The following is a 27,122-nucleotide window of genomic DNA, read 5'->3' as shown; positions in this document are numbered from 1 at the left end:
ATGGAATTTATTTCACGTTATGGGATGTCCAAGTTTGAGCAAACTCCAGGCATAGTCCAACCATTTGCCTCAAAGATGTCACCAAGGACCCCAAGTTCTTTCCATCTCTTCCTGCTCATCCTCTGTGAGCTGGCTTCACCCAAGGGCTGGCTCCCTTCATGGTTGAACAATAGTTGTAGCAGTTTCAGGTATTATGTACACATATGACCCTATCTATGGGAAAAAGTGGGACCATCCCTTTCATTTTTTTCATCAGCATTATTGAGGTGTAATTCACATACCTTACAACTCTTTCATCTAAAGTTTATAATTCAGTAGTTTTTAGTATATTCATGGAATTGTGCAACTCTCACCACAACCAATTTTAGGATGTTTCATCCCCCCAAAAAGACATCTCATACCCATTAGCAGTCATTTCCTGTTTTTCCCCCAACCATCCCCAACCCCACCTCAGGCAACCTCTAATCCACTTTCCATCTCTATGTATTTGGCAATTCTGAGTGTTTCATGTAAGTGGAATCATACAATATGTGGTCTTTTGTGACTGGCTTATTTCACCTCGCATAATATGTTTAAGGGCCATCACCATATCTTTCTTGAATGTCCCCTTTTAAGGAGAATGAAATCTTTCTTGAGATCTCTCAGCAGACTCCCCCTAAGAGTCTCTGGTCTAAAGTGAGTTACATGATCAATTCCTAACCCAAGCACTGGCAGTGGAAGAGGAATTACTATGAGGACCTTAAACTGATGTAAACTGACTCCTAACAACAGGGATGGGGTCATCTAGTCACCTGCAAAGTTGTCACAGGCAGGCAGGGACTGTGAAGGTGAGAAGTGTATACCTGAGCAAAATTTGGTTCCTTTTAGGAAAGAAGAATGGGGGAAATGGATGATGGATAAAGAAAGAAAGTATATACCACACTTAGTACAACATAATTACAAGTGGAGCCAAGAATCAGTGGTGAAAGAGGCTACACTTACCTTGGGTTGATTTATTCTACTGGTCTTCCTTTCTTTCTGGCTTTTTGTTCTGCATCTGTAAGTTTCCGACTCTAGGACACGACGAAGGTTCTATTGCTGTAGGTTTACCATGACCACTGCCTCAAGTCACTCCGTATACCACCCCTGCAGTAGATCCTACCATCAGGCTTAGCTAAGCTGACCAAGTTCTGGAGCTTCAGGCAAGTGGCAAAAGCAGGGAGAAGTAAGTGAGAAGCGAGAGCCACACAGCACCCTCTCTAGGGTAATCAACAGCCACCTTTGCTGTTCTAGGTTTATGTGGTTGATGTATATAACTGGGAAGGAGGTTGCAAGTATGAGAGTATTAGATACATGCATATGCATGTATATCTGTATATGTATATCTTGTCAGTGAGCATAAAATTAAAATGTGGGGCTACCTTAAACCTTGAGTCTCTCTCCCTTGGTTTAGTCTCACATTCTCTCACTCGTCCACATTAGGGAGCAATTTGACTGGCGACTTAAGTACTTCTTAAATGCCCAGTGATCCGTGAGTGATCATGGCACTCCTATCTTCCTGTTTCCTCTCACCCTACTTCTAAACAGAGGTTGTTTCCCTTCAACGTTCTTTTTGTTTTTTAAAATTAATTAATTAATTAATTAATTAATTTTTTGCTGTGTTGGGTCTTCGTTGCTGCGCGTGGGCTTTCTCTAGTTGCGGCGAGCAGGAGCTACTCTTTGTTGTGGTGCGCGGGCTTCTCATTGCAGTGGCTTCTCTTGTTGCGGAGCACGGGCTCTAGGTGCGCGGGCTTCAGTAGTTGTGGCTCACGGGCTCTAGAGCACAGGCTCAGTAGTTGTGGCGCACGGGCTTTGCTGCTCCGCAGCATGTGTGATCTTCCCAGATCAGGGCTTGAACCTGTGTCCCCTGCATTGGCAGGCAGATTCTTAACCACTGTACCACCAGGGAAGCCCCGCTTCAACATTCTTTTTTTTTTTTTTTTTTTTTTTTTTTAAATTTATTTATTTAGTTATGGCTGTGTTAGGTCTTCGTTTCTGTGCAAGGGCTTTCCTCTAGTTGTGGCAAGCGGGGGGGCCACTCTTCATCGCAGTGCGTGGGCCTCTCACTATCGCGGCCTCTCTTGTTGCAGAGCACAGGCTCCAGATGCGCAGGCTCAGTAGTTGTGGCTCACGGGCCTAGTTGCTCTGCGGCACGCGGGATCTTCCCAGACCAGGGCCCGAACCCGTGTCCCCTGCATTAGCAGGCAGATTCTCAACCACTGCGCCACCAGGGAAGTCCCTCAACATTCTTAATAACAGATTTTGAGCCAAGAGAAAGTCACCTCAGGATTGGTTCTGGACTAATGGGAAGCTACTGGGTTTCCAGATGGTCTGTCATTGTGTTAGGAAAATACTACAGATTTTTAAAAAAATTTATATTGGGATATAGTTGATTAACAGTGTTGTTAGTTTCAGGTGTACAGTAAAGTGATTCAGTTATACATATACTTGTACCTATTCTTTTTCAAATTCTTTTCCCATTTAGATTGTTATGGAATATTGAGCAGAGTTCCCTCTGCTGTACAGTAGGTCCTTGTTGGTTAACTGCTTTAAATATAGCAGTGTGTGCATGCCAATCCCAAACTCCCTAACTATCCCTCCCCCTGCACCCCCCCCACCCCGTAACCATAAGTTCGTTCTCTAAGTCTGTGAGTCTGTTTCTGTTTTGTAAGTAAGTTCATTTGTATCATTTTTTTGGATTCCACATATAAGCGATATCATGTGATATTTGTCTTTCTCTGTCTGACTTACTTCACTTAGTATGATCTCCAGGTCCATCCATGTTGCTGCAAATGGCATTATTTCATTCTTTTTTATGGCCGAGTAATATTCCATTGTATATATTGTATGTACCATATCTTCTTTATCCATTCATCCACCGATGGACATTTAGGTTGCTTCCATGTCTTGGCTATTGTAAACAGTGCTGCAATGAACACTGGGGTGCATGTATCCTTTCAAACCATGTTTTTCTCTGCATATATGCCCAGGAGTGAGATTGCTGGATCATGTGGTAGCTCTGTTTTTAGTTTCTTAAATATTACAGATGCTGAGATGTAAGTAAGACTCTTTCAATACTAGGGGCTGTTGGCTATCTGTCAGCACATTCTTCTAATGCCCTCAGGGAAACATGACTTCATTTTATAGGCGACTGAGTTCACAGTTTCAATGTGTAGCTTATTTCAACATGTAGCCAGTACCATGTGTGGCAACGTGTTGTGTGAAAGAGACAAAAATCCCTATCTTTGATGGTGCAGAATGTTCTCCAAAGATCCCAGGCAAGAGTTGGAGACCAAGGAAAATTCCAAATGACAACTGGGAATTAATTTTCTGCTGTTTAGGAACCTCACTTAACTGTCAGCAATACTGAACAAAGAACATGGGAAAGGGAGAGCATGAGCCATGCCCTTGTCTCTGGCTGTGCACATCTGGATAGCCCTTTGGCCTCATCCAAGACATGAATGTGCCAGTGAACCTCAGGGATGCTGCCCAAGGGGCTGCTGCAGGCATCTAAGGCCTGTGGTGTCAGACCTGAGGCTTCTTCTCTGGAACTAGAGATGCTCATCGTGGACCAGCAGAGGAAAATTTCCAGGACTCTCTCTAACTATGAGAGAGCACCAGGCTCCAGTCCTTGACTAACAGAAGGTCTTGGGGCTGCCTAAGCCAGAGTGTCAGATTTCTGCTGGGCTGCAGGAAACCATTCAAGGCTGGCTAGCAATTGAGCCTGATTATTTTGGGATCTGTGTACATCCTAGTACAATAGAGTTTGGAAGAGAGTGGAGTTGGTGTAGGTCTCCAAAAACTCCAACCTCTACATCTACCTAGAGGAATGCATACAGGGATTCCCTCATTATCTCTGATGTCCCCCATTTGTCCTATGAAAATACATGATTAATGGCTGAAGTGAATGATGCAGACTAAAAACATTACCCTTGTTCGAGAAAGGGGTAGATCAAGGGTGTAGCTCTCAGGAACGGCTGCAGGAAGGATGTGATTTGGATGAGCAGAGAGAAGGAAAGGGGGCACTACAGGTTTGCTTTGGGGTTGGGTGAGGGATTGCCCAGATGGCCCTAAACAAACAAAATGGCAGACAGAAAAATAATTTAGTTTTAATTTTGATTCACTGATAGTATTGAAATATCAACCTGTCTAGGTTGGATTCTCCAGGAAGCATATTCTATGACAGTGTGTATTAATTTCCTATTTGCTGCTGTAACAAATTACCACAAATTTAGTAGCTTAAAACAACACACATTTCTTATCCTACAGTTCTGAAGGTCAGACACCTAGAATGGGTCTGTAGGGCTGTGTGCTCTCTGGCTCTAAAGGAGAACTTATTATCTTACTTTTTCCAGATTCTGGAGACTGCATGCAATTCTTGGCTTGTGACCCCTTCCTCCACCTTCAAAGCCAGCAGAGCAACATCTTCTCTCTCTCTGATCTCTGGTCTCCTTCTTATAAAGATCCTTGGGATTATACTGGGTCCACCTGGATAATGCAGGATACTCTTCCTATCTCAAGATCCTTAGCTTAAACATGTCTACAGAGTATTCATAGGTTCTGGGGATGGACATGGACATTTTGGGGGGGGGGGTTATTACGCTGTCTGGCATACAGTGTTTAGCATTCAGAATCAACACCTGCAAAAAGGGAGAGAAGGAAGCAGGATGGAGTAGAGGGAGAAGCTGAGCTATGATGCAGCCTGATGGCCGCAGCTGACGCCATGAGCAGCTCTGGGGCTAGGATAACTGGTCAGAGGTGTCTTATTTGGGTCTAAAGTGACAAAGCTGTTGTACTTTCTCCTGGATCAGGTCATTAGATGTGGGTCACTTCCAGAAGGGCGTGACATGGGTTAAGATGGCTCGCTGCATGGAGGCTGCCCCTGCAGGGTCTGTCTATCACAATGCTCCTGGCAGCTGGGACAGCAGGTCTTTCCTTGAAGGGGGATCCAGGTGGTGCATCTCCATGTCCACTGCTCAGCCCTGGTCATGATGCCTGAAAAGAGCCTCTGAGACGTTTCCATGTTTTAGTGTCATTTGTGGCCTTACAGACTACATGTGTAGGAGGTGGCTTCTACTCTATCCCCCACAGGATGGGGGTGGGGTTAACTTCTGTAAACACGGATAATCTTCTTTGTTGTTTTTTTCAATTTCTGATCTTTTTTTTTTTTTCACTTTTTTTGGGGGGAGGAGTATAGTTGCTTTACAATGTCGTGTTAGTTTCTGCTGTGCAGCAAAGCGAATCAGTTATATGTATACATATATCCCTTCTTTTTTGGATTTCCTTCCCATTTAGGTCACCACAGAGCACTGAGTAGAGTTCCCTGTGCTCTACAGTAGGTTCTCATTAGTTATCTAGTTTATGCATAGTAGTGTATAAATGTCAATTCCCATCTCTCGATTCATCCCACGCCCCCCTTCCCCCCACGGCATCCGTCCATCCGTTTCCTACATCTGAAACAGGGATAATCCTTCACTTATTTATTTACAACTGTGTGCCTCTAGAAAGGATACAAAGGGGCAGTCATTGGCTTCACCAATGTGGCCACAAAGGGGCAGTTTCTACAGCAAAAATATTAATAGTATAAATTATATCATTTCAGAAATAAATGGGATACTTCAATAATGCTTTACAGTGTCAGGAAATACATGTGCCGTGTGATGGGTACAGTTAATTCCTCAGAGATGAATTTATGGCTCACTCCCATTTTGATGCAGGTATCTTCCCACCTGCAGGTGACCTATCTGAGCCATGTGACCTATTGTTCCTGTTGATACAAACATGCAATTTAAGGAGGGAACACAAAGGCCTTCCTCAGAGACATGCCCCGCACCATGGCTACACTCCTCTCTTTTGCAAGTGTAATCCTGAGGCTTTATTTTGCGGAGACGTCTTATTTTCTCTAGTCTGAGAATCCAGATAAAAACCTGGGAGATGTTTCCAGACTTCTCTGCCGGGAACTCAACAGCCTGACACCAACATTCCCAATTACTGCCACACTGGCCACAATGAATTAAAGCCTTCCTATTAAAGAAATAGGTAAAGAGAACTAACACATATTCCCTGATGGCCTCATGAACATTCCTCGACTAGTCCTGAGTGAGGTGGGCTGTGGGACACATGACCCTCCAGATGCCCTTGTTCTCCCTTCCCTGGAGGGACTGCCTCGCCCGTGGGGTGCTCTTTTCTCCCTGGTGGCAGAGGCCTGTCACCCTTCTTCACGGGCATTCTGGGCATCTGCCTTGTGACGCCTGGGCTTTTCAACAGCGCATGGCTCTAACTCAGATAAAACCAGAGTTTTCTTTTCCCACAGCTCAACCCCATCCAGATGTTACCTTCCCGTGAGACCTTCACGCCCTCTCCCCGAAGCTTTGGGAGAGTCAAAGCTGTGACCTCCGTTTTGAACAGGGGATCTGAAATCTCACCCCAGCCCTGGTTCTTTGGCATCAGCCCTCTGTGAGTTAACAGTCCTGTCTCCCGTCTTCAGTGATCCTGGGGGTGTGGATTGGGGAGGGGTCGGTACTCAGAATTCTCGCTCTGGTCGACTAGCACCCCATCCATGTGTACAGATGGGCTGCTCCCGGTGGCCTTGAAAGTCTCAGGAGCCCATCCCAGTTTTGCCAAATACACATTCTTCCTTCCGGGTACCTGTTGCATCCCAGGGATTTTCTGGTTAGCTGGTAGTTGCTTGAGGTTTAGGCAGTGGCTACAGGGAAAAAGCAAAAACAAAAACACCACAAGTATTTATTGAGTGTTAAGTCTGTTCTATGTACTTTTCTAAAGGATTTACGTGTATGGACTCATTTACTCCTCATGACAACCCAATGAAGTAGATACAGTTATTATCATCATCATTATAGAAACTTCGGTACAAAGAAATGAAAGGTATTGTTCAACTCCCTCAGCTAGTATGTGGCAGAGCTGGAATTCCAGTCCAGGCACCTGGTTCCAAAGGTGCAAATATATTTACCTACTGGACAGCGCTGCCCTCCCGCACTGGCTAAGTGCAGTGTTAAGACCACACTAAATGCCCGTATGCAGCCCTGGGCAGTGCTATGCTCTCATCCAATTGTGCCAATAAGTCACAGAACCACAGAGGGAGGCCTCTCTTCACTGCCGTAAAACTGTCCACACCGTGTGCACAGATACACGGCCACGCCTGCACAGCTGTCCTCACAGGGGCGCTCACAGGCCAGCATGCACATGAGCACATTCGGTGTGGTCAGATCACATCCACACGTGATGCAGGTGTCCCAGCGAGACTGGATTCTGTTCTTTGTTGACCCTAAAGACAGAAATGAGTGTAGAGCTCCCTGTCAACGTGTAATCCAAACCAAAAATAAAATCAGCCCTAAGACAACAAGAAAAGGTATACATACATAAAAAGTATACATATACAAAATATACATCTATCTATAAAGTATAGATATATATTTTAAGAAAAAGCGTCTTTCTTCATTTTCTGATTGGAAAATTATGGAAAATTCATTTAAGCCAAACTTTTCTCACTTTGGGGAAACCACTGTTTTGCGGAAACCCTAAAGCTTAGTCTGCCCATTGGACCATGCAGCATCAAGTTCCAGATTTTTCTAGCCTGCAGGCAAGCAGTTCAGCAACTCATTTTCAAATGCAAATGTTTTAGATGGTTGGAAAAGGAGAGTTGAAAATAACTGTCTCTCATACCTAGAATATCACAACATCTTATAGCTAGAAGAGATTTTTTACGGCGATCTAGTCTCCTAATTTACAGGTGGAAGGGCTAGGATGTTCACCCTACTGGTAGTGTGGGGTCCTGAGGATTAGAAACTGGCCGAGCATGCTTTACTGCCCATAATCTCGCTTCTCATGGCTCTCATTTCTCTTAAAACATTCATCTGGGGGGCGATAGTAAGGATGCGTGTCTTTATGCAGTAAATGGGGAAACTAGACTGCAAGTTCTGTGCGGGCAGGGACAACGGGGTGGGGTGGATGCTGTACAGGAGCGCATCCCTTGTGCCTAGCACATGCGCAGAACTCAGCAAATGTTGGTTGATCCAGTGATGGATGGGAGAAGAAAAGAAAGAAACCTTGACTGACTGGTATGGTCCTCACAGCACACGTGCGGGTGGGGGAACTGGTGGGAGGGGGGCAGAGAATTAGAACTGCCCTCTGGTGGTCAGCATGGGCCCTAGTTTCTCTGCAGCTCTCTGGCTCTCTAGAATCTGTTCACTACACTGTGGCCAGAGGTGTTTAAAATGCAAACCAGATCAGGTCATTCCCCTGACTGAATCCTCTCAAGGTTTTCCCATCCCATTCCATATAATGTCGGAACTCCTTACCACCATGGCCCGTCTTGCCCACCTCTCCGGCTTCATCGCTACCTCTTATTGCTTAGTTGTCTCTGCTTCACTCGCACTGGCCTCCGACTTGGTAAACTGCCTCAGGCTTTACAGATTTTGCACTGGCCGTGCCCTCCTTCAGGTTCTCTTTTCCTCTGGATCTTTGCTTGACCTGCTCCTTCTCGCCTTCAGGTCTCAGATGAATTGCCCCTTACTCGGAGAGGCCTAACTCAGACGGCCTAACTTAAAATAGTTCTCCCCCCACCCCACTCCTTTTCCATCACCTGTTTTCGTTTTCTTCGTGGTACATAGCACTACCTGAAATTGCCCTGTTCATTTAGTTATTCTCCGATTTAGTGCCAGGTCCTAAAACAGTGTTTGTCTTGGTAGGCTTTCCATAAAATATTGTTGAGCGACAGAAGGATGGATGATAAGGCTGAATGGATGAATAAATGAGCGATCGAAAACTGAAGGCACCCCCCACGACGCGCCTCGGGCGGCCCCTTTAAACCGCACCCTCCTTGCGCGCCAGGAGCCCACTGCGGAACCCAAGGGCGGCGGCAGCGGTTTCCCTTCAAAGAGCAGGGGAATCTTGAGCGAGCACACAGGAAAGGCAGCTTGCGCGCGGGACCCGCCTTGGTGAGTGCGGCAGTGACGGGGCGGGGAACCGGGAGCGGGGCTCGGGGACCAGGCGCGGGCGGGGGAGGGCCCCGGGGCTTGGGGTGGGCGTCGCGACCCGGGTGCGGGCGGAGGGTAGGAGCGAGGGCCGGACGGAACCGCGCGGGGAGGGCTCCCTGCGGATGGCGGGGTTCCTGTTGCCGCTGCGGGAGGCTGGTGGCCTGGGGTCTAGTCCCAGAGCTGCCTTGAACTTGCGTGACCCTTACCCACTTCTCTAGGGGCGGGGGGGGAGCGATTCAGCGAACTCATTTGCAAAATGGGGCGAATGGCTTCTGATCACTTGATGGATTGGTTCGTTCATTCCAGGTGCTTTACTAGGTTCTGTTTGCTAGAGATGCACAGACAGAACCTGCCCATTGTGGGGTCCCAAGTCTAGTGAGAAAAGCCCCGCCTCATGGTGAGGAGGGTCGAATACAATCAGAATTGGGGAGTCCTTGGGGAAAAAAAACCCAAACCCATGCATTTCGGATGAGACAAGCAACAGTTATTTATCGAATGGCTATTATGTGCCAAATTTTATTTTTTCAGTAAAAATTTAAGTTTTTACTGAGATTCGGGAATAAGAGTTCTGTTGGGTACTTAGAAGGCATATACTCTGCTAGCTAATATATTACATATTTGATGATGACTTAAATCCTGAAAAATTTACAAGGTGCATCCATACCCCTCACAGATGTGAACTTTACAGCCAAATGAGTTAAGCAGAGCAGGTGTATCCTGATTTTACTAAGGAGGAAAGTGCATTCACAGCCCCATCAGATGTGATCTTCGCAGCCAAATGAGTTAATCAGAGCAGGTGTATCCTCATTTTACTAATGAGAATATAGAGACAGGTTAAATGATTTACCCAGACTCTCACTGCCAGTAAGTAACAAAGGTAGGACTAGAATCTAGGCCTCAAGACCCTTGGACCAGTGCCCTTTCCACTACACTAAGTTGCCTGCATGTTTCCACAGTAGTTTTGTAATACGCAGAGACATTCATTTGTGTCAGGAAGGGAGTTCCAGTGGGTCATGGGTGGCCTTAAAATAGACTCTTAGATCTCTAACTTCTGTCCTTGCCTTGGATATTTTACCTGTACTCCAACTTTATCTCCTTCACACTGATGAGTCCCAAATCTATATCTTCCATCCAGACAATTTCTCCTGGCTTCAAACTGCTAAGTCCAGACATCCATTGATCATTTCCATTGGATGCCCCACAGGCATCTCAAGCTCAATATCTCCAACACTTTTCTTCTTGAACCCACAATCCAACTCTAATGATTGAAATCACCATTCAGTAAGTTGCCCAAGTACAAAACTGGCTTGGTTCCTCTTCTCTCACCTCCTACAATCAGTTGATCACCAATGGCTGCTAGATTCTGTTTTCTAAAGATCTGCCACATCTATCCTTTCTCTGTCTCCTTTGCTCCTTCCTTCATTTATGTGCCTAGAGATTGTGGTAGTAACTTGCTACTGGCTCTCTGTAGCTTTTAGCTCAGCTTCTTCCAGCCCATTTTCCATTCTGCTACAAAGTGATCTTTCTACAGTCCAAATGTGATCCTGTCACTCACTTGCTTAAATCCTTCAAGGTTTTTCATCATTTTCAGTGTAACATCCAGAGTCTTTAGGGTGGAGTCAAGGTCCTTCCTGATCTTGTCTGAACCTCCCCGACCTCCCCCATCCTTTATCTCCAGACTACTATTTCTCAAAGTGTGGTGTTGACCTCCACTAGAAGCATGGGAGTACTCATTAATAATGAAGATGGTAATGCCCAAAACTCAGCCTCTGTGCACTGGTGCCAAATTGAATCTTGGAGACAGAGTTTTGGGTGGAGTAGAAAAGAATAGCTTTATTGCTTTGCCAGGCAGAGGGGGTCAAAGCAGGCTCATGCCCTCAAAAACTGTGTGTCCCAACCCAGAGGGATTTGGTGAGGAGTTTTATAGTAATGGTTCAAGGGCAGGGTTGCTTATAAGGATCAGGGTGTGTGCAGGGCCTGTGTTCCTTTAATCTAATCTGGCCTCAGGTGGCCTTCTGATGAGCTTCTGTGATTCTCGAGGTTATTAAACTGTGACCTCTCTGAAATGAAGATTGCTTCATCAAGTAGTTAACATCTTCCATTAGTTGGGGGTTTTAGTTCTGCAGAAGAGCACAAAGATATTGTTATGTGTGTCCCTTGAGGTGGAACCAGGACCCTGCCCCACGGCTGCACCAATGTTTTTTGACTGCTCCTCCCTTGTCTATGTATCCCTTACCTTCCCTGATGAGCAACTGTTTGAACGTGCCCTTTGGAACTTGGAAAGTCTAGAAATGGGAGGCACAGAAAGGCTTTCGTGCCCAGGAGCCCCACAGGGTCCTGCTCGGTTTCACTAACAGCCCAAGCAGAACAAGTCAGAATCTCAGGGGGTGACGCCCAAGCATCTGCATTTTAACAAGTTTTACACTAGAGTTTGAGAGGCCTTGTGCTCACCTTCCATATTTACCCTGCTCTTTATACCTGACTGCCGACCTGTGTTTCCCTAAACATACCATGCTATCATTTATGCCTTTATGCACATTCGTCTCTTTAGCTTCTCATTTGGTACTCCTCATTCTCCGAGACCCAGGGTAAATGTCACGCCTTCTGGGAAGACTTCCCCCAACCATGGACCACCATGTCACCTCCAGTCTACATTGGGTCATTCTTGTGGCTTCTGGGAGAGCCATGACTTAGCCCTCAACATCCTTCCCACAGTATTACAATCATAACTTGTGTAATTGTTTTGCACTTGTGGGTTTAACAGTTGCCAGCACTTGAGAATAGAGACTTGTGCTTCTCTGCCTAGCACCCAGCAGAGTCTAGCACGCTGAATGAACGAGTGCTTTAGGGTGTGATGGAGGGGCATCTAGTTATCACGTGTGTCTCTGGGTTCCTTGATGTACCATCCTGGACTGTGGCTCTGATTCACAGGAAGGTGGGCTCTCTGGCACTGGCTTCATTGTTGCTGGTGGTAAGGATGTGTCTGGCCTTGAGAGGAATTTTAACCAATGGTAGTGTTAAGGAAAAAAGTATGTAGTGACACTTGTTAAAGAATGGTAAGGCAGACTTTACTCAAGGGTAGGGAGAGGCATCTGGGTGGATGTAGAGACCACTGCAGTGGTGGTCTTGGAGTGGGGGAAGGAGGTTGGACCCAACTCTGACTCCAACGAGGACAAATGGGGGTTTATAGCCAAGGGGCAGGGTGGGCATCATGGGATGGAAAATTACTAAGAGGGAACATCAGGGTTAAGGGGAATTCTTGCTAGGCTGACTCAGTAGAGTTCTTGCTGAAGGCAGACCAGGGTGACAAGATATCCAGGGTGGTCAGATACCAACGGTGGAGGTGGGGGATTTTCACTAAACTAAGTGGGATTCTTGCTCAAACTGGATTCTACAAGGGCGGAGAGGGAAGCCCAAGGTAGGGCCTTGTCCAGCAGAGCTCAGAGGAGCCTGATTAAAGTTAGGTCAAGAAGAGAGTCTTTGTGGTTAAAGGGAGTAATAAAAGAGCTAGAATCTTCATCAAAAGCTGAAGATTTTTTTTTTCTTGGTCTGTTTACCTCATGCACACAAAGTTATAAAAATTTTCTGTATCTGTTTAGAAAATAATTTATATTTATTTTTAGAAAACTTAGAAAATACATTGCAATTTAAGATGTAAAATAAATGTCACCCATTTTCTCACAACCAAGAGGGAATTACTTAAAATTTCTGTGTGTTTATTTCTACTGGTAGTTTTTTTCACTTATATTCATGTTTGAACATACTTGGTAAATAGCAATTACATAAGGCTTTTTAATCCTGCTAATTTTACTTTACATTATATTTTTAGTTTTTTCCACATCAGCAAAAATTCTTAGTGAAAAAAAATGTAATGTAGTTGGGGAAAAGTGTTCCTTAACCTTCAAAGGGTCCCTAGCTAGGTCTGGAAATTAAACTGACAAAGACTGACCAACAGGAGGAAAGCATACAAGTTTACTCAATATAAGTTTACATGATACGAGAGCCTTCATAAAGAAGTGAAGACCCAAGGAAACAGGCCCGAGTATTTTATTTTAGACAGTCGTGGAGAAGCATGATAGGGTAAAGGGTATGAGGTAATTATAGCAAATGGGAAACTTAGCAAGGCCTGAGTGTTAGGATTCTTCCTGGCATCCCTTTTTCTTTGGAGACAAATCGATCCTTCCTGCTGGGCATAGGGCAGGCACCTCTCACCGGAGGGTTTTATGATCTGTTTCAGGGAAGAAGGGCAAGGTGGGGAGGTGGTCAGGGTGACCTTCCTGCTCCTGCCGTTTCCCCGAACTCCTTCCGCTTAAAGTAGCCACTCTGCCAGGGTGCCGTATTTTGGGGTAGCATGTCTTGAACCCCATCACATTCAACAGTTATTTACCGAATAGCTATTATGTGCCAGGTTTTATGTTAGACACAGGGATGCTGCAGTGACCAGAACAGTCAAAATCTTTACTCTCACGGAGTTTACATTCCAGTGGGGTAAGTTAATAAACAAACTAGCACATTAGGATCATCACAGGATAAGTGCTGTGATGAAAAGAAACAGAATAGGTTTATATGGTCACTTTGTTTTTGAGTAAAGTTATGCTAGTTTACCTTCCGTATAGGAGTGTGTGTCTATCTCATTTTGTCATCAGTGAGTATAATCATTGAAAAGTTTTGGTAATTTTATAGGTGAATAGTCATAGTTCTTTGTAATTTGCATGTCTTTGATTACTCAGGAAGTTGAGCATTTTTACAGAGCTATGTGCATTTCCTCTTCATTGAGTTTTCTGTGAATGTTCTATTGAGGGCCTGGTGTTTTCTCCTATTTTCAATAATCCCTTTACATTGCTAATTTGATTACTAATTTGATGATATACACTTTATATATAATGGATAAGCAGACACTCTTTTTTAAATTTTTCCTTTTTTTTTTCTGGCCGTGCCACACGGCTTGCGGGATCTTAGTTCCCCGACCAAGGATCGAACCCAGACCCTGGCAATGAGAGTGCCCAGTCCTAACCACTGGACGGCCAGGGAATTCCCAGATAAGCAGATACTCTTAAAGAGAGGTATAATGATTGTAAGAAGAAAGCAAAGACAGGACACCTAGAATTCCCTTCTTCTCTTCCTGCTCCTCTCCCCCTTCCTTCTAAGAAAAAGTGATGAGAGAAGAAAAAAGTGTAGTTTAGGTGTAAAGAAGTGAAGGAAGAAAGAAAGAAAGAAAAGAAAAGAAAGGAAAGAAAGGGTAGGTGGGTGGGTGAGAAGATGAAGACGATGTAACTAGGAAGGAAAAGGAGGGAGGAAGGAAAACATATGGAGAGGATGAAAGAACCAAAGACAGTCATAGGGACTCTGCCCGATTCCCTTGGACAATTATATGTTTCTTTTCTGCCTCTACTAATCTAGCAAATCCCTAAGAGAAGATGACTGTGTTCTTTAAAACACTTCGAAATCATTGGAAGAAAACTACAGCTGGGATCTGCCTGCTGACGTGGGGAGGCCACTGGCTCTATGGAAAACACTGGTAAATATCTGCCAGCCCCCATCCCCCGCGCCTTCACATGCAACGACAAAGCAGTCCAGAAGGGCCTACGGTTAAAACCTTGTTTAGCTGTGCTTGTCTCTGTAAAACAGTGTGGTGTAAAAGGAAAGCAGATGTTAAAACCTCAGAGACAAAGGCTTCTTGTTGTAGCCAGTTCTGAAAGATGGAAACTGTACCGAGCTATCAACACTCGTACTTCGGTGGCCACAGATTACTGCAGCGAGATCAGAATCGGGAGAAATTGAGGGCCGCCTAGAGAGAGACAACGGACTTCCCTAGTGATAGTAGAGGGTTGGAACTCACACGTGTCCTTGGGTGGTCCTTCCGTTTCCCGCTATGGTCTCTTGATCTCTAATAGTGCTCATTGCTAGACACTGAGTCTGCTACCTGCAACCCCTGTGATTTTCCTCATCTAACCCATTAGCAACAACAAAACTAATGAACCCATTAGTTCGTTTAAATGAGACTTAGACTTTCAAACCTTTTGTTTGAGTAGTAAGGAATTCCAGGGAGTCAAGGGTTTTATTAGCCTTTCAGGTCTGTGGGGAGAAGAAAGTGCCAGAGCTTCTCTTCTGGATTAACATGGTAATAAGATTTAAATAAACAGTTTTTATATAAAAATTATACAAATTACTAAGAGAGCCGATCAAATTGCAGTCTTTTGGGGATTCAGCGCTACGTCTTAAATATATAGCAACATTCTCTGACATCCAGGTGTCTTAAATAACTGCTTTGTTAAACAGAAAACTGAACAGGCTTTATAACGGAAGTCTCCGCGTTGGAAAGGAGAGTCACACTGGTACTTCTGTGAACATTCTCAATTCACCGCTATCAGAGATAATTTATGATGCGCATGGTGTCTACTTTTTGCAGGTGTGGAGAAGATGGAACGTTCCCCCCTTTTCTTTCTAAGTATTCTCAAGGCTAAACACTTGAATTCCATTAGCTAGCGTATAAAGAACAGACCTAAGAGTCTTAAAACTTTAATATATAAAAAAGAGAAGGGCAGAGGAAGTGTTTGAACAAATTGTGTGTGGAGCATGTAATGTTTGGCTCTTCCTCCCTTCTCGAACTACTGGGCTGGCCAAAAAGTTCGTTCGGGTCGTTCCGTAACATTTTACGGCAAATCTGAGCCGTAACATTTGAGCCCTCAAGGAAAGGCTCCTTATACCTCCTGCCAAGGTAGGAACTAGGATTTCCTATTCAGGAGCACCCAGTCCAGGCCACAGCTGGCTCAAGGCAGGAGAACCTCCCACTGCTGAGGATTATTGCCATTGCTACTGCTGGGGGAAGATGTGAGGAAGTAACCGTGTCCCCTGTTCAGGATGTCTTTTGGGTACCATAATAATTTCTCGCCAGCGTAGTCTTGAGACTTTAAAAAAGGCCCATTAAGCCTGTGGCACGTCAAGAGGCCTCATTCTCAGTTGGATCTGAAATAGCTTGAGCTAGAAGTGTAGCACGAGGGCTGGAGGCATCATTTTGCTCTGTCTCTACCCTTGACATTCAAGGTTACTGCTCAGAATGCAACCCTCCATTGTCCCGCATAGCTTCCTTTTCTCAGATTTCTCTCCACATGCTCTGGTGCTATTTAGCACCCCTCCCTCCCCCTTTTAAAAAATTGTGGTAAAAAACACTAACAGAAAATTTACCACCTTGACCATTTTTAAGTGTACACTCAGTGGTGTTAAATATATTCATATTGCTGTACAGCATATCTCTAGAACTTTTTCATCTTGCAAAATGGAAACTTTATCCCCACCGAATACAGCTCCCCATTTCCTCCTCCTTCCAGCTCCTGGCAACCACCATTCTATTTTCTGTTTCTGTGAGTTTGACTGCTTTAGATACTTCATATGAGTGGAATCATGTAGTATTTGTCTTTTGTGACTGGCTTATTTCACTTAGCATAATGTCCTTATGGTTCGTTGATGTTGTAGCATATGGCAGGATTTCCTTCCTTTTTTAAGGCTGAATAATATTCCATTGTATGTGTATACCACATTTCTTTATCTGTTTATATGTTGATGGACATTTGGGTTGCTTCCACCTCTTGGATATTGAGAATAATGCTACATTGAACTTGGGTGTGCAGATATGGCTGTAACATCCTGCTTTTAATTCTTTTGGGTATATACCCAGAAGTGGGATTGCTGGATCAGATGGTATTTCTATTTTAAAATTTTTGAGGAAACTCCATACTGTTTTCCATAGCGGCTGCACCATTTTACAATCCCAATTTCTCCACATCCTTATCAACACTTGTTATTTTCTGTTTTTTTTGATACTGGCCATCCTAATGCGTGTGATATGGCATTTTGTGGTTTTCGTTTGCATTTCTCTTAATGATTAATGATACTGAGCATTTATTCATATGTTTGCTGGCCATTTGTTTATCTTATTTGGAGAAATGTCTGTTCAAGTTTTTTGCCCATTAAAAAGAATCAGGTTATTTGTTGAGTTGTAGGAGTTCTTTAACCTTTTATGAGATACATGATTTGCAAATATTTTCTTCTACTCCATAGATTGCCTTTTCCTCTCTGTTGATTGTCCTTTGATGCACAGAAGTTTTTAAGCTTGATGTAATTCCATTTGTCTATTTTTGCTTTTGGTGTCACATCTAAGAAATCATTGCCAAATCTAATGTCAAAAAGCTTCCCCGCTATGTTTTTTTCCTAGGAGTTTTATAGTTTTAGGTCTTAGGTTTAGGTCTTTAATCCATTTCGAGTTCCTTCCCCAGTGTGTCTTCTAGGTGCCCTTGTCAAACATCATTTGATCATATATGTGAGAATTTATTTCTGGGCTCTCTGTTTGTTCCACTGATCTATATGTTTGTCTTTATGCCAGTATCATATTGTTTTAATTACTGTAGTTTTGAAATTAGTGATAGGCCTCTAACTTTGTTCTTTTTCAGGATTCTTTTGGCTATTCAGGGCCCTTTGAGATTCCATATGCATTTTAGGATGGTTTTTTCTATTTTTTCAAAAATGCCACTAGAATTTTGATAGGGATTACACTGAAATTGTAGCTCATTTTGGGTAGTATGGACATTTTAACAATATTAAGCCTTCGAATCCAAGAGCATGGGATGTCTTTCCATTCATTTGTGTCTTCTTTAATTTCATTCAGCAGTGTTTTATCATTTTTACTATACAAGTCTTTCACCTCCTTGGTTAAAATATTTATTCCTAAATATTTTATTCTTTTCAGTGCTATTGTAAATGGGATTAAAAAAATTTTTTCCCCTTTTTCTTGAATTTTATTTTATTTTTTATACAGCAGGTTCTTATTGTTTATCTATTTCATACACATCAGTGTATACATGTCAATCCCAATCTCTCAATTCATCCCACCACCACCACCTCTGCCCCCGCTTTCCCCCCTTGGTGTCCATACATTTGTTCTCTACATCTGTGTCTCTATTTCTGGCTTGCAAACCAGTTCATCTGCACCGTTTTTCTAGATTCCACATATATGCATTAATATACGATATTTGTTTTTCTCATTCTGACTTACTTCACTCTGTATGACAGTCTCTAGGTCCATCCACATCTCTACAAATGACCCAATTTTATTCCTTTTTATGGCTGAGTAATATGCCATTGTATATATGTACCACATCTTCTTTATCCATTCGTCTGTCGATGGGCATTTAGGTTGCTTCCAGGACCTGGCTATTGTAAATAGTGCTGCAGTGAACATTGGGGTGCCTGTGTCTTTTTGAATTATGGTTTTCTCTGGGTATATGCCCAGTAGTGGGATTGCTGGGTCATATGGTAATTCTATTTATAGTTTTTAAAGGAACCTCCATACTGTTCTCTGTAGTGGCTGTTTCAATTTACATTCCCACCAACAGTGCAAGAGGGTTCCCTTTTCTCCACACCCTCTCCAGCATTTGTTGTTTGTATATTTTTTGACGATGGCCATTCTGACTGGTGTGAGGTGATACCTCATTGTGGATTTGATTTGCATTTCTCTAATGATTAGTGATGTTGAGCATCTTTTCATGTGTTTGTTGGCAATCTGTATATCTTCTTTGGAGAAATGTCTATTTAGGTGTTCTGCCCATTTTTTAATTGGGTTGTTTTTTCATGACATAGAGCTGCATGAACTGTTTATATATATTGAAGATTAATCCTTTGTCCATTGATTCGTTTGCAAATATTTTCTCCCATTCTGAGGGTTGTCTTTTCGTCTTGCTTATAGTTTCCTTTGCTGTGCAAAACTTTTAAGTTTCATTAGGTCCCATTTGTTTATTTTTGTTTTTATTTCCATTACTCTAGGAGGTGTATCAAAAAAGATCTTGCTGTGATTTATGTCAAAGAGTGTTCTTTCTATGTTTTCCTCTAAGAGTGTTATAGTGTCCAGTCTTATGGTCTTATGTTTAGGTCTTTAATCCACTTTGAGTTTATTTTTGTGTATGGTGTTAGGGAGTGTTCTAATTTCATTCTTCTACATGTAGCTGTCCAGTTGTCCCAGCACCACTTATTGAAGAGACTGTCTTTTCTCCATTGTGTATCCTTGCCTCCTTTGTCATAGATTAGTTGACCATAGGTGCGTGGGTTTATCTCTGGGCTTTTTATCCTGTTCCTAAATAGGATTTTTTTTTAACTTCCTTTCTGAATTGTTCACTGTTAGTGTATAAAAACACAACTGATTTTTGTGTTTTAATTTTGTAAACTTTGCAAACATTTGCAACTTTGCTGAATTTGTTTATTCTAATAGTTTATTTGTGTGGACTCTTTAGTGTTTTCTACATATAAGATCATATCATCTGCACACAATTTTACTTCTTCCTTTCCAATTTGGATGCATTTTATTTCTTTTTCTTGCCTAATTGCTCTGGCTAAGAATTCCAGTACTATGTTTAATAGAAGTGGCAAGAGTGGGCATCCTTCCCTTGTTCCTGATCTTTAAGGAAAAGCTTTCATTCTTCTCTGTTGAATATGATGTCAGCTGTGGGCTTTTTTTTTTTTTTTTTTTTTTTTTTTGGTACACGGGCCTCTCACTGCTGTGGCCCCTTCCGTTGCGGAGCACAGGCTCAGTGGCCATGGCTCATGGGCCCAGCCGCTCCGCGGCATGTGGGATCTTCCTGGACTGGGACACGAACCCGTGTCCCCTGCATCGGCAGGCGGATTCTCAACCACTGCGCCACCAGGGAAGCCCAACTGTGGGCTTTTCATATATGTCTTTTTTTATGTTGAGGTAGTTTCTTTCTATTGTCCTTTAAAAAAAAAAATTCCAAACTTTTCACATAACAGTCCTCACATTATTTTTTATGATAGTAATTTAGTTTTTTCCGTGCAAAATTCTTACCCTGCAGCTCTCTTGAATAGATGCTGCCCTCCTCTTCAAATGGGTTGTGAGGTGGGGTTGCCATTCTCCTAGCTCCTTGGTACCTATTCCAAACATTACTCTTTCATCTTCTTATAAAAATCTTTTCTCTTTTTAGGCTCATAATATCTGGCTATATTATAAAACCATAAACCACCCAGCTTTCTGGGATCTCATCTACATTAGACTTAGGCTTTGGTGCCTGGCTTATCATTGTCCTTTTCTCTTTAAGAGAAAAGGGCATTGTTATCTTGTTATCTTTCTGAATGCCTTGAGTGTTTATGTGAAGAACCCACCTAACAACACCTCCTCTTTCCTCTCCCTGACTTAATCTATTCCTGGGACTTTAATACTTTGCCCTCTTTCAACTCTCCCCATTCTCACTGGTTGAATGCTAAACCTGTCATCACTTGTCCTTGTTCCACTTTTGAAAATGGAACTTAAGCATCTGAATCTCTCATTTCAGCCTTCTATTATTCCAGTTTTTTTCCTTTACTCCTCTTTTTCAGTGTTATCAAGACTTCTTGTCCCTTGGGCCCTCCATTTTCTTCCCAATCTATCACTCATCCCTGCCTTCTTCACTTTCTTCCTGTCCTAGATTCCTTGATTCAACACATCACACAATTCAACACAGTTTTTCATATGTCCTCCCTGGTGTTTTCGCTCTCTCATTTCCTCCTCCTATTTTAAGTTAAACTTTTTGAATAGGTTCTCTCTGCTTCCCTACCTCCTACTTATTCTACATCCTGTGTGGTCTTCATTTGAATTAGTCGCACCAGTTTTATTACTCATCCTTTTTGACTGCTCAGCTTTAGACACAGTTGACTCTCCTTGAAACGCTTTTTTTTCCTTGGCTTCTGACTGCCAGGTATCTGTTTTCCCTCCTACTCCTCTGGCCATTCCTTCTCACCTTTTACTTCTCCCTTCTACTCAGGGGTTACAGAAGTAGTTCTCGGGGACTCTCCCCTCGGCCCTCTGCTCACTTTATACCCTCTCCCTGTATGATCTCATCTGCTTGCAATGGCTTTATTGTCAGCTGTAGGTAGACAGACCGCAGGTTTGTATTTCCATAGAGACCTCTTCTGAGCTCCAGACCTATATGTGCATTCAGCTGCTTACTTAACTTGTCTCCTTGGTTGCTTCCCAGGTGCCTCAAACTCTACAGACTAAACATAAAATCAAAAGCTTTCCTGTTAAACCTGTTCCTTCTCAGTGATTAGTACCACTCACCATCCAGTTTCCCAAAAAGCTAAAAATTTGAATGTCATCCTCCATTCGTCCTTCATCCTTATTTCCCACATTCAGGTTATGCATTCTAAGTGATTTCACTTCTTTTATATCACTTACTTTGTTCGATTTCTGTGGTTCTTCCTCACCTTTGCTGCCTTTGTGCATGCTACCATCATCTCTGGCCTGGATTCTTACTAAATGCTTTCTGACTATTCTCCTTGTATCTACTCTTGCCTGTTTCTAATCTATTTTGCACAGCACTACCAGAGCAGTCTTTTATTTATTTAAAATTTTTTTTTGCAGTACGCGGGCTTCTCACTGCTGTGGCCTCTCCCTTTGCGGAGCACCACAGGGTCCGGACGCGTAGGGTCAGCGGCCATGGCTCACGGGCCCAGCCGCTCCACGGCACGTGGGATCTTCCCGGACCAGGGCACGAACCCGCGTCCCCTGCATCGGCAGGCGGACTCTCAACCAGTGCGCCACCAGGGGAGCCCCAGAGCAGTCTTTTAAAAATGCAAATTGCTATTGCTTTTAGACTCAAATCCAAAATTCTTACCAACTCTACATGACTTGGCCCCATCTGTAGACAGCTCTAGCCCTGCCACACTCTACACTTTGGCATATAGAACTTTCAGGTCTTCCAAAGTGGCATGTCCTTTCTGTTTCAGGATTCCTTAGAGGGCCTTCATACATGTTCCCTCCTGAAACTCTTTTCCCTTCTCTTCTTCCCCAGCCAACTACCATTTCTCCAGGTCTCAAATGTTACTTCTTCCCTGTCCCCTCCAGTCTTGGTTAGGCAGACTTCCTACATTTTCTCCACGGTATTGTAGATGCATTTCCAAGTATTAATAATTTGTCGACATCAGTGTACTTCCACCTGAATACTTGACCATACATATCAGTAATTAGAGCTCAGTATTTGCTTATAGTGTTTATTCCCTTACTATGAAATTTACATGCAACAAAATATACAAATCTTAAGCTTGCTTTCACTGTGTTTTGTCAGATGCATACATCTGTGTAACCCAGACTCCTAGCAAGATAGAGAGTGCTGCCACCCCTCCAGACGTTTTCCTCATGTCCCTTCACAGTCAATCCCTGAGGCAACCATTGTTCTGTTTTTTTCCCCACCATAGACTCTTTTCCACTTCTACTTTTTTTTTTTTTTTGCGGTACGCGGGCCTCTCACCGTTGTGGCCTCTCCCGTTGCGGAGCACAGGCTCCGGACGCGCAGGCTCAGCGGCCATGGCTCACGGGCCCGGCCGCTCCGCGGCATGTGGGATCTTCCCGGACCGGGGCACGAACCTGCGTCCCCTGCATCGGCAGGCGGACTCTCAACCACTGCGCCACCAGGGAAGCCCCTCCTTTTCCACTTCTAGAACTTTATATACATGGAATCATATAATGTAACCTGTATTGTTTTTTGTAAGCCTTCTTTCTCTAGCATAATGGCTTTGAGATTTGTCCATATTGTTTTATTTATCTGTAGTTCATTCCTTTTTTTTTTTTTTTTGCTGGGTAGTATCCTAGGAGATAAGCATAAAATCATTATTATTTTACACTTATAGAATTTGAAGTTCCTTGTTCTTGATTTCTAACAAGAACATAATAGTGAACATAATATTCTATATTTCTAATTTTAAAAAGCAAGCAAATTATTGTATTATATGTATTTGACTTTTTCTTTCCTTTGAAAGGAAAATCGTGTCTCCTGATACAGGATTCACATGCCAGTAACAATAACTGGCTGTATTTCAGTGTTGATTTTAATGACGACCATGGTTTGATCGAGTAAATTTTAGTTTGCCTTTAAGGAAACAAGGCTTTTTCTGCAACAGCTTTGGAAGAAATTGCATATGTTGTTTATTTTTATCTGTCCCACTTTTGGCTGCTGTCTTTAACTTGTCTTTTGGCACCGGTATTATTTATCGGCAGGCATCATTGCATGTTGCTGTATTTATAAGTTTTCTTCTCCTATGGGAATTCCTCTCCTTTTTTTCTCCCCCTCAGTTTCAAGGAAAAGAACCTGTGATGTTTTGCTCTGCATCACTTCCCCCGCAGCAGGTTGCAGTAGTTGACAGGAGCCGCAGGGGCTGCTCTCAGGACTCTGGTAAGAGCAACTGAAGGAGGAGGAAATGACCGAAAGCAAAGAGAGCTTAAGTATTGCTCATTCCTCTTCGACTGCTCTTCCCAAGCTTTTGGGGGTTCCCTGGGAGAGATCGAGTTTCAGGTTGTTCAGTTCATCATGTCAGCAGTTACCCGCAATGGTCTTTCTCTCATTTGGAGCCCTTTCAGTAGCAAGGAGCTTGCTAATAGAGAGTAACATAAGAAAGGAGGCACTTCTAACAGTATGACCTTGGGCGCTGTAAGCCTCAGGTTCATCTGTAAAGTGGGGATAATAACAGTTCCTCACTGGACCATTGAAGCATTAAGATAACTGGAAAGCTCTCAGCATAGTGCTTGATTGATATCAGGGTTCAACACATGCTAGTAATTATGAATTAATTTGATATAATATATACTCAGTTACTTTGGGAGTTAAAACGAATTACTGCTGGTAACTGGGCAGTGAGTGATTCGAGAGACAGCCAGTGGGGAAGGAAGACGAGGATCTGCCAGATGGTGTAATGAGATCTCAGCCTTTTGTTTATTTCACCTTTCATGGGTAACAAGACAGCTTGGGAAAGTGTAATTTCAAGCGTGACAGAACATAACCACAAAAGAGGCAGGGCCTCAGTAGTTAAAAGCTGCAAGCCTGTCGGAACCGTTGTCTGTCTCATTTGAGCTCAGATTGTTCCTTTCATCGTCGAGGGCCTTGTCCTTGCCCATCCTGGCTCCGGCCTCTCTCCTTGTGATTTTGGCTGGTGAGCCCTTCCACAGCTTCTCAACTCATCCTCGAGTCTCAGCAGTTGACCACAGCTCTGCTCCTGCTTACTTCTGGCTCCTGGTCCTCAGCTTCATCCTTTGGCTCAGTGCTTCTGGCACTACTTCTAACACCCACCTTAGCCTGTGACCCAGGACTCCCTCCTGTTTACTTAGCTGTGGAGCATCTAGCCTCTCAGCCAGAATTCCTGGCTCCTTCTCAGAGAATTTTAAATCCCACAAACACTATACCTCCCTTAGCGTGAAACTTGCAAAGCAATTGTGATACTATAGTAAGTCCCCTACGTGTGAACCTTCAAGTTGCGAACTTTCAAAGATGCGAACAAGCGTTCGCGTGTTCCATCATTTAAGTGGGTTCACGAGTCTGGCGTATATTGTCACATGCGTGCGTCCTCTACAGGTGGCTGTGTTTTTGTGTACGTTACTGTACGGTACTGTATAGAGTACAGTAGTATAGTATCTTTATTTCAAGCCCAGAATGTCCGGAAGGAAGTGTAAAAGCAGTGGTATATAGCGGATTGTGTCAGTTGGGTACCTAGGCTAACGTTGTTGGACTCACGAAGAAACTGGACTTAGCAGCGCGCTCTCGGAACGGAACCCGTTCGTATGTACGGGACTTACTGTATAGCAACGGTCCTGGGCCCTGTGTCTCTAGGTTTTTATTAGTACTGGAGTTTTTTTCCCCTCTGAACAGAGGAACGTTAATCTTGATTACTATACTGTAAGCATTGGGGGGAGCCCGCCTTTCAAGTTCTGCAGTCAGACAGTTGCTTAGAAGGAAAACTAAAGGGTTATGAGTTGGCCTGAGGGGTGTGTTCAGTGTCATTCAGTTTTATTGAGAACTTAGTGGCAATAATGGTGATAATCGCTAACACGGAATCAGTGCTTGCCACGTGCCAGACAGTTCTGAGCACTTTACATTTATCAGCTCATTTTATCTTCCCAACAACTTCGTGCGATGGTTTATTCGCCCTACAGAGATGAAGAAATTGAGGGGCAGCAAGGCTGAGTAATTTGCCCGCGGTCACACGGCTGGTCAGTGTCAGGGCCCCCGATTCAAAACCGGGGCCTCCTCGTCACCTCTCAGAATGGCTCCCGTGTCTTAGGTAGCGTGAGAGAGAGGACCTGTAAACTGAGCTTGTCTTAGGCCTTCAGCCCCCTAGGGCGTAGGACGGAGGATAGAACGACGTCGTGCTTCCAGTCGGGCTTCCTTCTGAGTCAGTTGGGTCTGGGTTCAAGCCTTGCCTCTGTCACTTGCTAATGTGTGACTTCGGGCACGTTCTTCAAGCTTGCTAACCTTCGCTCTTCTACATCCACACAGCATCTCACAACATTATTGTGACATTTAAATGAGATCACCACAGTTCCTGGCACACATTAGAAAGAGCAGCTCCTTTTTTTTTTTTTTTTTTTTAGCCGTACGCGGGCCTCTCACTGTTGTGGCCTCTCCCGTTGCGGAGCACAGGCTCCGGACGCGCAGGTGCAGCGGCCATGGCTCACGGGCCCAGCCGCTCCGCGGCATGTGGGATCTTCCCGGACCGGGGCACGAACCCGCGACCCCTGCATCGGCAGGCGGATTCTCAACCACTGCGCCACCAGGGAAGCCCAGCAGCTCCTTTTATCGTGGATGAATAAGGCACTCCGTGCTGTGTCCTGTTAGAGTGGCACAAAGTCAGTGTTAGGGCGCCTAAGGCAAAGGGGGCTACTTAAACATCGTTTTATTATGGAAATTTAAAACATAAAAATTAGTAGTGTAACAATCCCCCTCTATTGTCCCCCAGCTTCAACAGATACCAGCATTTTGCTAATCTCATCCCATCTCTCTCTTCTACTTTTTTTTCCCTGAAATATTTTAAAGCAAATCCCAGATATATCTCATGTCATTTTACCCATAAATACTTTAATATCTTTACTAATTAAGGAATTTTTAAAAATCACAATACCATTAACATGACCTAACCAAATTAAAAATCCTTCACGTCATCTAATATTCAGTCTGTGTTTATATTTTGCCTGTTGGCCCAAAATTCTGTTTTATGGTTTTGTTCAAGTCAATATCAACACAAGTTTCACACATTGCATTTTGATGTCTGTTCTTAAGCCTTGTAAACTCTAACCCCCTCCTCCTTTCATAGTATTTATTTGTTTTAGCAACCAGGCATGTCTACATTTGCCCTTTAGAATTTTTCATCCTCCAGATTTGGCGGTTAACTTAACACAGTTCAGTGCTGGGCAGAGCCATATCGGAATTGTTAGACCTGAACGGTCTCCAAGGGATCCCATCTCGCCCAAGAACCGCCAAGAGTCGAGAGTCGTTGCAACACGCAAGAGGTTTATTAGGAGCCGGTGCACCGGGGTTCCTTGGTCCTCACGCAAGAGGCCGAAGCGGAACCCCCCCCAAGCGGAATCACATACATTTTATAGCTTTCATTTTTCATTATGCAAAGTGTGGATATATCAAAGGTTTTTTTTCTGATTGGTTTGTTTGTTCCGGACCGGAGTGGGGACTTGGCTCTAGTTCCTTGATTGGTTAGCCGTCGGATGCCTACTTTACATTTTCGTGTTTTTGTGGTGGGGGGTTGAGTCACATGAGTTATGGTTGGCTGGGGCGACCTTTAAACTCTTTGGCTTAATCATTCTTATCCCCCGCCGCCGTAGTTGTTTGCTCGTGGTTAGGGCATGTCTCAGACATGTCCTGTTTTCCAGGCCTTTGTTGTTTGCTCGGAACGGTTTCTGCCCAGCGGGGTAGGGGTGTAAGTATAGTTAAGGTCCTACAGAATCTGAGCAAAAAGAAAAATCAGTAATACTGAGTCTGCCTTTATTTAAAACTCTGATATTGTGTTCATCGTGGGTCTTTTACGTTCATGTTGATTTTTTAAAATACTGTATTAAAATGTTTATCTCCATCCCTACGCCTTCCGGTGCTCCCTTAAATTTTGCACCTGAGGCGAGTGGTTCCTCACTCCCTTCATTCTAGTTCCGGCCATGAGTGAACTTGTTTCTCTGTCTCGCCTGTGTCTTGTCCACTGGTGATTATGTCTGGCGTCTGGAGCTTTGCTGTTCAAAGTGTGAGCCGTGGTCCAGCAGCACAGCTCACTCCTGGGAGCTTATTACAAATGCAGAATCCT

General features: G+C 43.7%; 1 protein-coding gene and 1 long non-coding RNA gene across 12 annotated transcripts in view; one reads left to right on the top strand and one right to left on the bottom strand.

Annotated features, from left to right (window-relative positions):
- The window catches only part of AGK (acylglycerol kinase), a 165,037-nt gene that overhangs the window by 71,324 nt on the left and 66,591 nt on the right, over positions 1-27,122 (top strand). For 3 of the 11 annotated variants that reach the window (XM_067041976.1, XM_067041977.1, XM_067041978.1), the window contains 3 exons: positions 6,332-6,474; positions 8,727-8,975; positions 14,415-14,532. In XM_067041976.1, the coding sequence (XP_066898077.1) occupies positions 14,432-14,532 (101 nt within the window). In that variant the 5' untranslated portion in view covers positions 6,332-6,474; positions 8,727-8,975; positions 14,415-14,431. Of the gene's footprint in view, positions 1-6,331; positions 6,475-8,726; positions 8,976-10,149; positions 10,296-11,884; positions 13,503-14,414; positions 14,533-27,122 lie in introns of those variants that run through there. The other 8 variants (XR_010842056.1, XM_067041982.1, XR_010842055.1 and 5 more) reach the window with 6 other exon arrangements.
- Positions 5,484-8,879, bottom strand: LOC136794827 (uncharacterized). Its single transcript, XR_010842058.1, has 2 exons — positions 8,337-8,879; positions 5,484-6,724 (listed from the first exon to the last, which is right to left on the bottom strand). It is a non-coding gene; the product is annotated as an uncharacterized lncRNA (long non-coding RNA).

The sequence above is a fragment of the Kogia breviceps genome, chromosome 9 (assembly GCF_026419965.1).
Source record: "Kogia breviceps isolate mKogBre1 chromosome 9, mKogBre1 haplotype 1, whole genome shotgun sequence".
Taxonomy (NCBI): domain Eukaryota; kingdom Metazoa; phylum Chordata; class Mammalia; order Artiodactyla; family Physeteridae; genus Kogia; species Kogia breviceps.
Note: the sequence above shows the minus strand (reverse complement) of the source record. Positions and strands in the feature narration are given on the sequence as shown.